The sequence below is a fragment of the Orycteropus afer genome, unplaced genomic scaffold (genome assembly GCF_000298275.1).
Source record: "Orycteropus afer afer isolate SDZICR_OR568_19922 unplaced genomic scaffold, OryAfe1.0 scaffold00402, whole genome shotgun sequence".
NCBI classification, from domain to species: Eukaryota; Metazoa; Chordata; class Mammalia; order Tubulidentata; family Orycteropodidae; genus Orycteropus; species Orycteropus afer.
This window is the reverse complement of record NW_006921989.1, coordinates 828,467-841,369: the sequence shown is the minus strand read 5'-3', so window position 1 is coordinate 841,369 and position 12,903 is coordinate 828,467. Positions and strand designations below refer to the sequence as shown.

General features: G+C 42.6%; 1 protein-coding gene across 1 annotated transcript in view; it reads left to right on the top strand.

Annotated features, from left to right (window-relative positions):
• DNMT1 (DNA methyltransferase 1) overlaps positions 1 to 12,903 on the top strand; it is a 55,589-nt gene that overhangs the window by 4,105 nt on the left and 38,581 nt on the right. The window contains exons 2-6 of the mRNA XM_007953565.1: positions 6,358 to 6,394; positions 6,916 to 7,023; positions 7,217 to 7,430; positions 8,142 to 8,217; positions 9,289 to 9,367. Coding sequence (XP_007951756.1) covers positions 6,358 to 6,394; positions 6,916 to 7,023; positions 7,217 to 7,430; positions 8,142 to 8,217; positions 9,289 to 9,367 — 514 coding nt within the window. The remainder of the gene's footprint in view (positions 1 to 6,357; positions 6,395 to 6,915; positions 7,024 to 7,216; positions 7,431 to 8,141; positions 8,218 to 9,288; positions 9,368 to 12,903) is intronic.

Sequence of the window (12,903 nt, the reverse complement as noted above, 5' to 3'; positions counted from 1 at the left end):
TCCCTCTCTATCCAGGATCTCCTACATAGATCCCCCTCTGAGTGGTTGACAGTGGTAGCCAGGCACCATCTAGCTCTTCTGGTCTTAGAGTTGTATTGGCTGTGGATCGCATGGTGTACCAGTCACTAGGACTAGTTGTTTCATGAATGTTTGGTTTTCTTCATTCTTCTTTGCTCTGGATGATGGGAGACCCATTGTTGCATCTAGATGGCTGCTTGCTTGCAAGCTTTTAAGACCCAGTCGCAACTCACTAAAGAAAGATGTAGAATAATGTTTCTGTGTAGTATGTTATGCCAATTGAACTTGATGTCCCCTGTGACGATAGCCCCGAGCCCACAGATACAACTCATTGCTCCCTCAGGGTGGTTGGCTGTGGCTAAGAAGTTATCATAACTTTGCCCCTTGTTAGTACTATTATATATATATGGACATACAAATATATATTTAGAAATATCATCTACATTAGGCAGCTCTTGAAGTTTCTGTCACTCTGTTAACTTGTGTTTCTATCTCAGCTTCCTCTTTAAATACAGATACAGCTCCATTAGATGCATAATGATACTAGAAATTTTAATGTTTTGATTTCTGAGTCTTTAACGTCTTTTTGAAGTATAATACCCCTTATCTTTCAGGGTGAGCCACATTTTTCTGCTTGGTTTTCCTTGCTGTGTCCAAGCTGTCATCTTGTACAGAAATGGCGACCATCTCCTATTTGTCTTTGTGGTGCCACTCTTAACCTGAGTCAGATCTGTTTTCTTGCGTGTGGAAACCATGATCCTCTTAAAACACACTTTGGATCCAGTGATTTCCTGCCCCACACACTGCCTGGCGCACTTGGCACAAAGCCCAGACTCCCTGTCCACTTTCGTCCACTTGCCTGCCTCCTTGTGTGCTTTTCTCATAAGCCACACGGGCCTCTTCCTTTCAGCCTGTGCAGAGGGGGCAGTGTGAAGCTGGGCCCCACCTTCCCCTCCCAAGCTGGCTACTGCCCATTCATCCTTAAGACCACAGCTTAGAAAGACTCTTTCCGTCTTCCGGAGTAAGACCAAGCCAAACTCGACTGCCGTCAAGTCAGATCCGGCGCATAGTGACCCCTCCTTGGGTTTCTGAGGCAGTATCACTATGGAAGTAGATTGCCCAATCTTCCTTCTGAGGAGTAAGAAGGGTATTGGATTCTGTCAACACACCCAGCACTGCTTTTGTAACCCTGGAGCTGTTGAGCATTTGAGGGATTGTCGTCAAGACTGTTTGCCTTTTTCATTTCATCTGCAGCCTGGGCATGGTAGCCTCTATTTCCATACCAGAGTTTTCTCTTCTAATAAAGCCTCAATTTCCATAAAGATGCTAGCAACCTCCTTACACAACTCTGATTTGCCTTTACAGTTACCACAACTTTATTATCTGCTGTTTATTCTGTGATTTTATCAGTTCTGTGCTCCTTACTGAGTAGGGGGAAAAAAACAACAACCAAATGCACTGGCCTTGAGTTGGATCCGACTCCTAGCGACCCCTTGTTGGGTTTCTGAGGCAGTATCACTACAGAAGTAGATTGCCCAACCTTCCTTCTGAGTGGCTGGTGGGTTTGAACTGCCAGCCTTCTGGTTAGCAGTCAAGTGCCTTAGGCACTATGCTACCAGAGCGCCTTACTGAGTAGGTATTGAAAGAGGCAAAATGGATTTCCCTTTTCTAGAACTGCTCCTCTGCAGTGGGATTTAAAGGCAGACTACTTGGGTTCAGTCCCACCTACCACTTACCAGCTGTGTGACCAAGTGATCTAATCTGTGGGTACCTTGGTGCCTCCATCTGTAAAATGGGATTGGAGCCTGTTACAGAGCTATTATGAAGAGTTACTGAACTGGTAGGTGTAAAGGTATTAGGCCAACACTCTTGCAGAAGCCTATGTCACTGGTTACCGCACATTTGGCTGAGTCTTTCATGTCTATCAGGGGAGCATAATTTAAAGTACAGATGGGCATATCTGACGCTGAGGCAGATATCAATGTGGTGATACGTGCCGTGTAGGAATGAAATAAATACATTTCTGCTTTTTAGCTCAGCCTTCCTTTCTACTTGACCTTGTAGCAGATCCTACAACTGTGTCTGCTGCTGCCTTTACTTTTGTTTCTACTGATTAGAAATTTTTCTTTTAACGATAGAGGTAGTTTTTTGTCGTCTTTCTTAGTGTCTTGATTCTTAAATCTTTGTATCCCTGGCTTTTGTGATGCTGTTTACTACCGGGAAGGCTCTTTCTTTCCTGAATTTTTTCAAACTCTTTTGTTCCTGGATGCTCATCTCTTCCAGTCCCAGGACTTCTAGTTTCAGCGATTGGGCTGCTAGCTGGAGATGCCTTTCCTGAGAGCCAGTCCTGATCTCTTGCTGCTGAATGGCCGTCTAGATTGCTACTGTAAACCAGAACACAGCCCTCCTGAAACTCTTGTCCTGCCTTGTCTCCTTCCTCCCCTCCAAAAAGTTCTGAGTTTCATAGATTCCTGTATTAGTAACAAATGACCACAAACTTGGTGGCTTAAACAAAACAACACGAATTCATTATCTTACAGTTCTGCAGGTCAGAAGGTCCAGTGCTGATCTCACTGGATTAAAATCAAGGTGTTGGCAGGCTGCATGCCTTTCTGGAGGCTCTAGGTGAGAATCTGTTTCCTGCTTATTTGGGTCGTTGGCAGATTCAGTTCCTTGTGATGCTAATCAGTCCATTTTCTTACTGACTATAAACTGAGGACCATTCTCAGTTCCTAGAGGCCACCAAATTCCTTGGCTTGTGGCCTCTTTCCTCCATCTTTAAAGCTGATAGTGGCGACTCAGGTCCTCATATCACATCTCTCTAACTGCAGCTGGGGAGAGTCTGTTTTTAAGGACTTACGTGAGTAGATGGGGCCAACTGGATAATCTGGGATAATCTCCCCATCTTACAGTCTACAGTTACATCTGCGAAGTCTTTTGCCAAGAGAGGTGACATATTCACAAGTTTCTGTGATTGGACCATGAACACCTTTGGGGGGCCATTCTGGAGACCACAGATAGTACCTTAGTATCTACCTACCTTACCCACCATTCAGCCGGTCTCAGGAAACAGGGCGACAGAATTTGGAACTTCTCTTGTGTGGTCTTCACTCTTCCTGCTATAACCAGGAGTTCTGATTTAGAAAAGTTAGCGTAATTTAACATTTTTAAACCTCTTCCTGTCCAATCTATGAGGAGCCCTGGTGGTACAGTGGTTAAAGCATTTGGGTGCTGACTAAAAGGTCGGCAGTTTGCATCGAGCAGCTGCTCCACGGGAGAAAGATGGGGCAGTCTGCTTCCATAAAGATTTATAGCCTTGGAAACCCTGTGGGTAAGTCTGCTGTCTGCTACAGTGTCGCTGTGAATCGGAACTGCTGGACAGCAGTGAATGGGTGATTATCCCGTCTATAGTGTACGTTTCTGCCAGATAATTTTCCTAAAGTTTGGCTCTGATATTGTGGCTTCTACTTCCTCTGTGCCTCCTTGGATAGCTTGTTAATTGTGGAACAAAATTGATGATTTTTAGCCTGAAAATTCTTTTAACCTTCCTTAGATTAACCCTGCAGCCTTCTCTCTCTGGACTTGCCTTTCCTACCCTGTGTGTCAGCAGATTCCGTTTGTTTCCTGGGTGGTCCCTAGTGTGGTGCACTGTGGGGGCATCTTCCTCCCGCCAGTCACACAGTTCTCTCAGCTGTCTAGAGCTCCCCTTCCTGATGTTCTTTCTCCTCCCAAGCCCTCAGTATTTGTCTTCTTCATGACCATTATATATGTTTATCTTATCTCCCTTGTAAGACTAAGTCTCGGAGTGAAGGAACTAGAAGTGAATCATGGGCTGCTAGGCTGGAAGGAATCTAAGATTGTTTTAGGTCTTACCGTGCAGCTGTTCTTGAGTACTCTGCTAGGTCCTTTATATCTTTCTAGTCCTCTTGGTCATGAAGATGAAGCAGATGTGAGCTGGTGTCATCACAGCTTTGCTGGAGAAAGGATAGAACTGCAAGTTAAGGCCCCGGCGGGCGCTGGGGAGGAGATGCTCACTGCCGAGCAGCCTTCTTCCTGTCAGCGCGTCTTGCTCTTCTGTGCTTGAGCCGAACTCCACTCCACTATGAGGCCAGGCAGGAGAAACCAGTTTTCACTGAGCAAGGCATCCTCGGAGTTCTGAAGATTTCTTTGTTTCTCTTTTTGTCAGGCTAAATCTCCCAGTTCATAGGAAGGGTTGGGAGAATTCAGAGTTGCAGCTCTGTCTCGTGCCCACATGTCAGAGTGATCTGCATTTTGGAAAGGGCCCCTTGCTGGACTTCGTGGTCAGTTAAACCCTGAGACATATTCAGGATCAAGGGACTGGCTGGTCGAGGTAGGAGCTGTGTCCTACCTCAGGTTTATAAGCTGAATGACTGAAGTCAGATACAGGGCCTGTTCAGTAGCACGTGTGCTTCTGGCTTTGAGTGCCGAGTTCTAGGGCTGTCCTCATGTAGGGTTCTTCTAGCACCTGAGTTCCTGCCAGGGTAGAATGAATGTGCCTGGAAGGGGCCCCACGTGCTCCTGCAAATCTTAGTTCTGAGTGTCCTTCAGTCCAAATTCCACAGTGTTACACTATATCAGCAGGGTGCTGAGTGTCTTTTCTGTTGGAAGGCCTTTCCTGCCCACCCAGCAAGTTAGGAGGTCCCTGTCTGGTGTCACTGACATCTGGGTCACTGCCTGAAACAGGGCCTGGCATGCAGGAGACATGCATTCCGAGCAGCCACTATAGGACAGCCATCCAGCAAAGTCCATCATCACTCCTGATTTTGCTGCTTACACTTGCCTTCTGGAAAGCCCAGCCTGGAAGAGCTGTTTCTGCCCTGCAGGCTCAAATAGCACCTAGCTAGTCTGTCAGTGCTGGATGGAAGGGCACAAAGATGGAGGAGGCCTACCCTGCCCACGGTGCCCCCCCTCCACTGACAGATGCTCAGCCAGCTGGTTAAACCTGTTCTCACCCCGTTGCTCACAGTCAGACTAGGAGCAACAGCCTCTCAGCTCAGCTCCTTCTACTTGGCGTCTTCTCTTCTTTTGTTTGTTTTCCCTCTCCCTCCTAAAAATGGCAAGACACTAATCTTCAATAAGGGAGCTCTGGTAGCCCAGGCACTTGAGTGCTCACCAGAAGGCTGGTGGTTCCTCCACTCCTCGGAAGGAAGGTTGGGCAATCTACTTCTGTAATGATACTGCCTTGGAAACCCAAGGAGGTGTCGGTCGGTATGAGTCGGGCCGACTGAATGGCACTTAACAACAACAACAACAATCTTCAATTAATCAAATGATTTTCCGGCTGAACTCATGATAGTTCTGCACTTGTGAACAATTAGATAAAAATATTCCCAAGGGTGAGCTCTCTTTGGTCAGAGGCCAACCTTCCTCCTAACTTCCATTCTCTCTCTCCTACGCACAGGTACCCCTGCATCCTTGGATGCCTGATCTCCCCCATTTCATGCTTTCCTTATTAGAATGCTGTTGTTCCCCAGCTTGGCCTTTAGAATATTGGCTGTTCCTCACAGTATCCTTATCCTGTGGCCCTGGGTCACTTATTCTAACACCAGCCATGCTGTGGCTCTTATTAGACCCACATAGGAGGAGACCAGCTGCGTGTCGTTTAACCGGCAGGATTCCAAATGCTTGAGCTACTCCCCTTTTCTGGTACTTGTAAAAATATCTGTGTCATCTCTCATAATGAAAAGCTGCTCCCAAACTGGAGGGCCTCATTCAGATCACAATGACTTCTTGGTGTGTAGGCATTACTGTAGGAGTTCTAGATAGTGGAGGGAGGAAAAAGTCACTTTTTTTTTTCTTCCTAACATTCATGTATTAAAAGGAGCCTGCCTGGGTAGCATAAGCATTTTGTAGTCGGCTACTAACTTAAAGGTTGGCAGTTCAAACTCACTTAGCAACTCCATGGAAGAAAGGCTGGAGATTTGCTTCCATGAAGATTACAGCCAAGAAAACCCTGGGGAGCGGTCCTGTTAACACACGAGTCAGAGCGACTTGATGGCAACTAACAACAGCAAAAACGTGTGTTAATCTAGCTCCAGAGATAATGCCTATTGTATTAATTCTTATTTATTTTATCGTGGCAAAAATATACACAGCAAACATACACCAGTTTAACAGTTTCTCTATGTGTAACTCAGTGACATTGATTATATTCTGCAAACTGTATGACCATTTCATTATCCTTTTCTAATTTATTCTACCACCATTGATAGAAACTCACTGCCCCCTAAGCCAAATCTTCCTTTTCCCCTGATTATTTCTTACAGGTTAAAAAAAGAAAAAGTTGCTTAATAAGCATTTCTTTCTTTCTTCTCCCAGGCTTAAAGATTTGGAAAGAGATAGTTTAACGGAAAAGGTAATCTCTACTTTAAGTGTTTTTTTTTTTTTTTTTTAAACTACCCACTGTGACTGTTTGATAGATACTTTGTGGCTGATTAAAAGATTTCAGGTTCCTGCTTTTAAGTAAATATGCTTCTTTTCCCGAAGTTTCAAGGATAACTTAGATACTCTGTAGTAATATTAGTAGGGTTTTGGTAACTCATTGCAGAGTTTACTAGTCTAGATTCTAAGCCGTTATCTCTGTACTATGACTTGTCCTGGTAACACTTTCCAGAAGCACAGTTTTGTTCTAACACACCGTTTCATATTTCCCTCCCACCTCTGATCTTCCCATTTTCACTACTTTAAAGGTGGGTGTGATATGATCTTCATCATGAATATATTTTGTGAATACTTAGTTTTTTTTTTTTTTGGCTGAGACAGCATCACTTGCCATTTAGTCATTAATACTTGATCAGGCAACTTAATTATTTGTGTTTTAGTCTCAGTTAATGGCTTAGGAGTTTGGGGACTTCTAAACCTCTCTCCTTCCCTTAGGAATGTGTGAAGGAGAAATTGAATCTCTTGCATGAATTTCTGCAAACAGACATAAAGACTCAGTTATGTGACTTGGAAACTAAACTACATAAAGAAGAATTATCAGAGGTAAGTCACTTCTCAGCATCCCGGCTTCTAGAAAAGTCTCCTTCCGTGTAACTTATCTTTGGCCAGGGAGACAGAATAATCTCCAGCTCTCCTTGTTGCCTGATGATGATGAAGGAAACGCATGTGTTTCCTTGTTCTCTTATTGCCACTTGTTTACATTCACTGCTACTTAAATTATCCTTTCCTGCTGTAGGAGGGCTACCTGGCTAAAGTCAAATCCCTTTTAAATAAAGATTTGTCCTTGGAGAATGGAGCTCATGCTCGGGAAGTGAATGGATGTCTAGAAAACGGGAGCCATACGAGTGGCAAGGATCGCAGAGTGGGAATGGCAGAGGCAAACAAATCCTCCAAACCGGTTTCAAAACCTCGCCTGTCCCGAAGAAGCAAGTCAGATGGAGAGACTAAGCGTAAGAACACTTGACTCGTTTTCAACCTTGATGGAGATGTCCGTAGTACTACTTATTTCCTAACTAGCTCAGAGGTGTGCTTCTTTGCATTTTGTCTTTGACCAGGTATAGAGCAATAGATCCCAAACATGGCTAAAATTCAGGAGAGGCAATTAATTAGGTGACAGGCGCTACTACTGTTCTAAGAAGTTACCAAATTTTTATGCAAATAACACACATTTATGGTTGTTGCAAACTGCACAACCCACATCACTTTCCTATGTGTGCTGTGTGCTATATGTGTATGTACATTATGCCAGGGGGTATGATGTGCCTGAAAAATACGGTATCTGTCTATTCAGCTAAATATTTGTTCTTAGACTTCTTCCCAGTTTCTAGGCAAAGTAACTCTATTGCACTTTAAGAAACAAAGAGCACAGGGCTTGAGTCTGGTTCGCAGCTACTTTATCTTGACAGTCTAAGAGAAGGTTCCTTTTCTCTGTCACTTCAGGGTTTGGTCCCCTCAGACAAGAGCACGTGCAATGTAAAGTAGCTCAGAATACTAGCAGGTGCTAATTGCTGACATTTGTTTGTGGGTATGGATTAGAATAAAAAACAAGGGATGCTCAAGCCTCAAGCGGTTCCCTGCAGTAGCCTGGCAGTGTTGAAGAGCTACACTATTGTTGTGGACATTTCTATTCATGGTGGCTTTTTTCTTATTTCTTTAAATAGCTGAAGTTTCACCTAGCCCCAGGATCACAAGGAAAACAACCAGGCAGACCACCATCACATCTCATTTTGCAAGGGGGTCAGTATATAATGAATTGACAACTGCCTTTTCTAAAGGTCTACTGTTTTGGTAACATTAATGGAATCTGTAGGGAGTACTTTAGCAATTCTGACTTCTGTATCTCAGAGGTTTTTTATCTTGCAGTTTTGTTCATTAGATATTCATGAGAAGCATTTTTGAAGACCTCATCTATTTTTATTCTTACAAGAAGTCTTAAATATATACAAGGTTAATGAGGATGGATGGTATAATGAGCCTCCATGTTTACCCATCACCCATTGTCAACCAGTTATCAACTTGTGGCCATCATTTCATCTCTACCACCATATGTGCCATCCTCCAATTGGATTACTTCGAAACAAATCACAGGCTTGTCATCATCTGTGAATATTTCAGTGTATTTCTAGAAGACAAGATCTCTCTCTTTTTTTTTTAGTAAAACATTCTATAGTACTATTTTCATGCCTAACAAAATATAACATTTTCTTTTTATGACATATATAGTCAATGTTCACATTTCCCTATTAATGGCAGATGTTCTGGGCCTACACAATGTTGAGTTGTGTTGATTTGTTTCTTAAGCCTTTCATGTTATGGATTGCTTCCCTCTTATTTTCTTACCATTTATTAAAGAAACTAGATTATTTGTCCAAGTAAGTTTTTGGCTTTGACTGTTTGCATCCTTGTGGTGGTTGATGTGTTTTCCATGTCTCATCTGTTCTGTAAACAGGGAGTTAGGTCTATAGCTTGATCAGCTTTCAGCTGTTTGTTTTTGGAGGCTGACTTCTTCTTGGATGATGGTGTATTCCTCCATGAGAAGTGTATGATGTCTTCTCTTTGTGATGATAGTCTAGACCCCTGATTTCTTAGGGCTGCGGAATGGTTCTAAACTTGTCATTCAAACAAGCATTATACTGGAAGCTTCTTTTACCTTTTTGGCAATGGGGACTTCTCCTGGGAGGGAATAAAGCACCCATGCTCTCAGTGGGTCCTAAAGAGAGAGCTCTCAGTAGGGAAGAGTTTAGGTCATTTCGAGCCCACTGAAGGTCTAGGGTCCTGGTGCGCTAACAATCGCCCTCACTGTGACAGCCCTGCCAAACGGAAACCTGAGGAAGAGCCTGAAAAAGCAAAACCAGAAGATTCTGTTGATGAAGAAGAAAAAGACCAGGTAGGACTGCTATTTTCAAGTTTCTTATTTTTGGTGATTTTATTGATATTTTTGATATGTTTGCTGGTGATTGTGCCCTTGTACCCAATCTGTCAAAATGGACTTGACTCAGCAAGAGGGCATTAGTATACATCCTTGGACCCAGGGCAATACCAGGTCTGTTACAGTTAGACCCAAGGACTCAGCAGTTCTCTATGCCTCAGAGGGCAGCCCTGTAGCTTCAGAGTCTGTCCTCTGTCTGCCTTCCTATTGCTCTGACAAGATTTATGCCAGTCCAGCTAGCAGATGTGATGTGTTTAAAGTCTTTGCTTCTGATGTCAGATAAACTTCTTTACCACATCCAATTTTTTTGTAAGAGGAGAGAATTGGACAGTTGCTATTTGCAGTGTAATAATGCTGCTTAGGCCCTGTAGGCTAAAAAGCTGATGGCTTGCTGAAGGCCTCCAATATAGAAAACGTTAATCCCTTAAGGTACTGTCCTGTGTGACATAAGGAAGGTCAAACCTACATAGGACCAGATGGTCACATGCTATCGCTTACCATTTTTGTTTTGCTGCAGAGTTAGCTATGTAAATTATGGGGAAATCCTAGAGGTTTATGTGTGTTTAGTGAATGCCTTACCACTACCTGGTAAAGATGGGTATTCATGGTTTGCTCTAAGGCAGACTTCAACCTCGGCACTAACATTTGGGGCCATGGACACTTTTGACATAATTTTCCGTTGTGGGAGAATGTTCTGTGCATTGTAGGGTGTTTGCAGCATCTTTGGCCTTTAACTCCTAGATGCCAGTATCACCCCCTCACCCCCACCCCCGTTATGACAAACCATCTTCAGACATTCATTGCCAGATGTCCCTTGGGGGTAGAATTGACCTGGGTGGGGAGTACTGGGCTAAGGGGACTGTCTCAATATCACTCTGATATATTTGACATCCGATTGTAAGACATATTAATTCTTGGACTTCTGGTAAGATGGCAAAATAGTTAAGCTACACACACCCTCTTCAACAAAGAGAAGAGAAACCAATTGACACAGGTACAAAAGATAATCCGAGTCCTGAGCTTTGAAAGGATGAATACAGAAATGGATTAAATACCAACTAGTAGAAGAATCTGAGTGAAAACAATGAATAAGGAGACAAATGGAGCCGTGGACTGTCAGCTATCCTGACTGCTCGGCCAGTTTGAATATTGCAAGTGGTGTTAGAACCTGGGCGGTAACCTAAAAATTGGCCCCACTCACCAAGGGCTGCAAGGACAACTGCACTAGTGGCTGAGGACTAAAAATGGAAACAGCAAAGAAAAGTGGCAAATAACCGTGGACTTTCAGCTGTCTGGAGCCACTTTGAATGTTTATAAACAGTGTGGCTATTTTGGATATTTAAGGTGGCAGTGTTACAATCTTGGTGACTTAAGGGTATGCTCCACTTGCAGAGGACAACACAGGCAACCATACTGGAGGCTGATGACTGGAAAGGTGTGATATTCCCTTTGTTACTCTTATAATCCCACACCTTGGTGAATGGAGGTGTGGCCATCTGATATTCCCATTGTTACTCTTATATCCCACACCGTCTTAGTGAATGGAGGTGCAGCCATCCCCCACCTCCACCTACCTTCTGGACTGGCCGGAATTCCATCCCAGTGTGTGTACTCTAATGGATCCTGGAGTCCATCCTCCCCCTTTTTGTTTGTTTTTAAATTACTCTTGCTTCCTTCTATTTTATTTTTATTCTTTCTTTTTCCCTTCTCAGGTTCTAGGTTTTTTTTTCTTATTCTTTTACTTTAGCTCTTTTCACTTAGTCTCTCCTCCCCAGATATTGTAGGTGATTTTTTTCTCTTTCTATTTATATTTCTTTTGACTTTTTAAAGTATTTCTTTGAATATTTCTTCTCATTTACTGCCTTTCCTTTTTTTTTTTGGTGATTGTTCCTGTGTGTTTATGCAGTATGTGTTTTTTGTCCTCTTGTTTTTACTTTTTTTTTTTTGATTGTTGTTTTTGTCTGAGTGGGAGACAAACTGTGCCCATATGACCCAACCTTACCCGCACCTCCTGCAGCCCCACCTACTGAGTGAGGGCCACCACTTGCTTCTGTACCAACTGGCCAATGATACAAAACAGCCAATATGAGCTTGACTCACCCTTAACTACTCTCCATAAACAGCTAACAGAGATCTAGCACCCACTCTCGTTCTCTATCACACATACCAGGAGACAGGTGGTGAGTGCATAAGTGCTGCCAATTAGTGAATAGCAGAGCGCAGTACCCTGCTTACTCAGATATATGAAAACAAAACAAAGAAAAAAAATATCCGGGGTGAATCACACCAGCATACTCACCAATTAAATATAAATATAATGACATCACAGCGTCTTGGGAGACAATAGACCATCATAATCCACACAAAGAAGCAAGATAAAGTAGTAGAAACAAATGGCCAGGATATTGACCCAGAAAACATCCCTGAGGACGAAGCAGCATTGGAACTCCCTGATAAAGAATTCAAAAGAATTATATTTAGGTACCTTCAATGGAGTAAGAGACAGATCAAGGAAAACACTGACAAAATTAAGGAAAACAAAGACAAAAGTCTAGAACAATTTTGAAAGACAATATATGAACAAAATGACAAAATAAGTGAAAAATGAGAAGTGATACAAAATGTACAGATAGAGATACAGAAGGTTAATACTAAAATTTCAGAAATAGATAACACATTAAATGGGCAAACGAGTGGAATCGAGCCAACAGAGACAGAATTAGTGAGATAGAGGACAAATACCTCAATACTCTTTTGGTAAGGGATCACTCAGAAAAAAGATCAAAACAAAATGAAGAAAGCCTAAGATTCTTGTGGGATACCACCAAGGGGAATAACCTACATATAATCAGAATTCTAGAATAGGAGGAGACAAATAAAACCCCAGAGAAAATTGTCAAAATTTTGTTGGAAGACTTTCCCTGATATGATGAAAGACGAGAATATATCTATTCAAGGAGTTCAACAAACCCCAAACAGGATAGACCCCAAAAGAAAGTCACAAAGACATTATAATCAAACTCACTAAAACCAAAGAGAAAGAAAGAATCCTGAAAGCAACATGGGAAAAACAAAAAGGTACCTACAAAGGGCACTGAATAAAACAAAGTTCTGATTTCTCAGCAGAAGCCATGCAAGTGAGAAGGCAGTGGGAAAGATAGATAGATAGATATAACCCTGAAAGAAAAAGTCCAACTAAGAATTATATACCCAGCAAAACTGCCCCTCAAATATGGTAGTGAAATTAGGACATTTCCAGATAAGCAGCAATTAAGGGAATTTGTTAAAACTAGGCCAACTTTACAAGAGATCCTAAAGGGAGTCCTTTGAACAGAGAACCAACAACAGCAAACAGCTAACCATTAGCGTACACGATGACATAACCAGAAACCAATCTTGTTATGGAAGGTATCCAAAGTAAAATAAGCTTACAAGACTGTAAACAGGGAATCAGTGATATCAATTGGTAAGTGAGGACAACTACAAACCAAAAA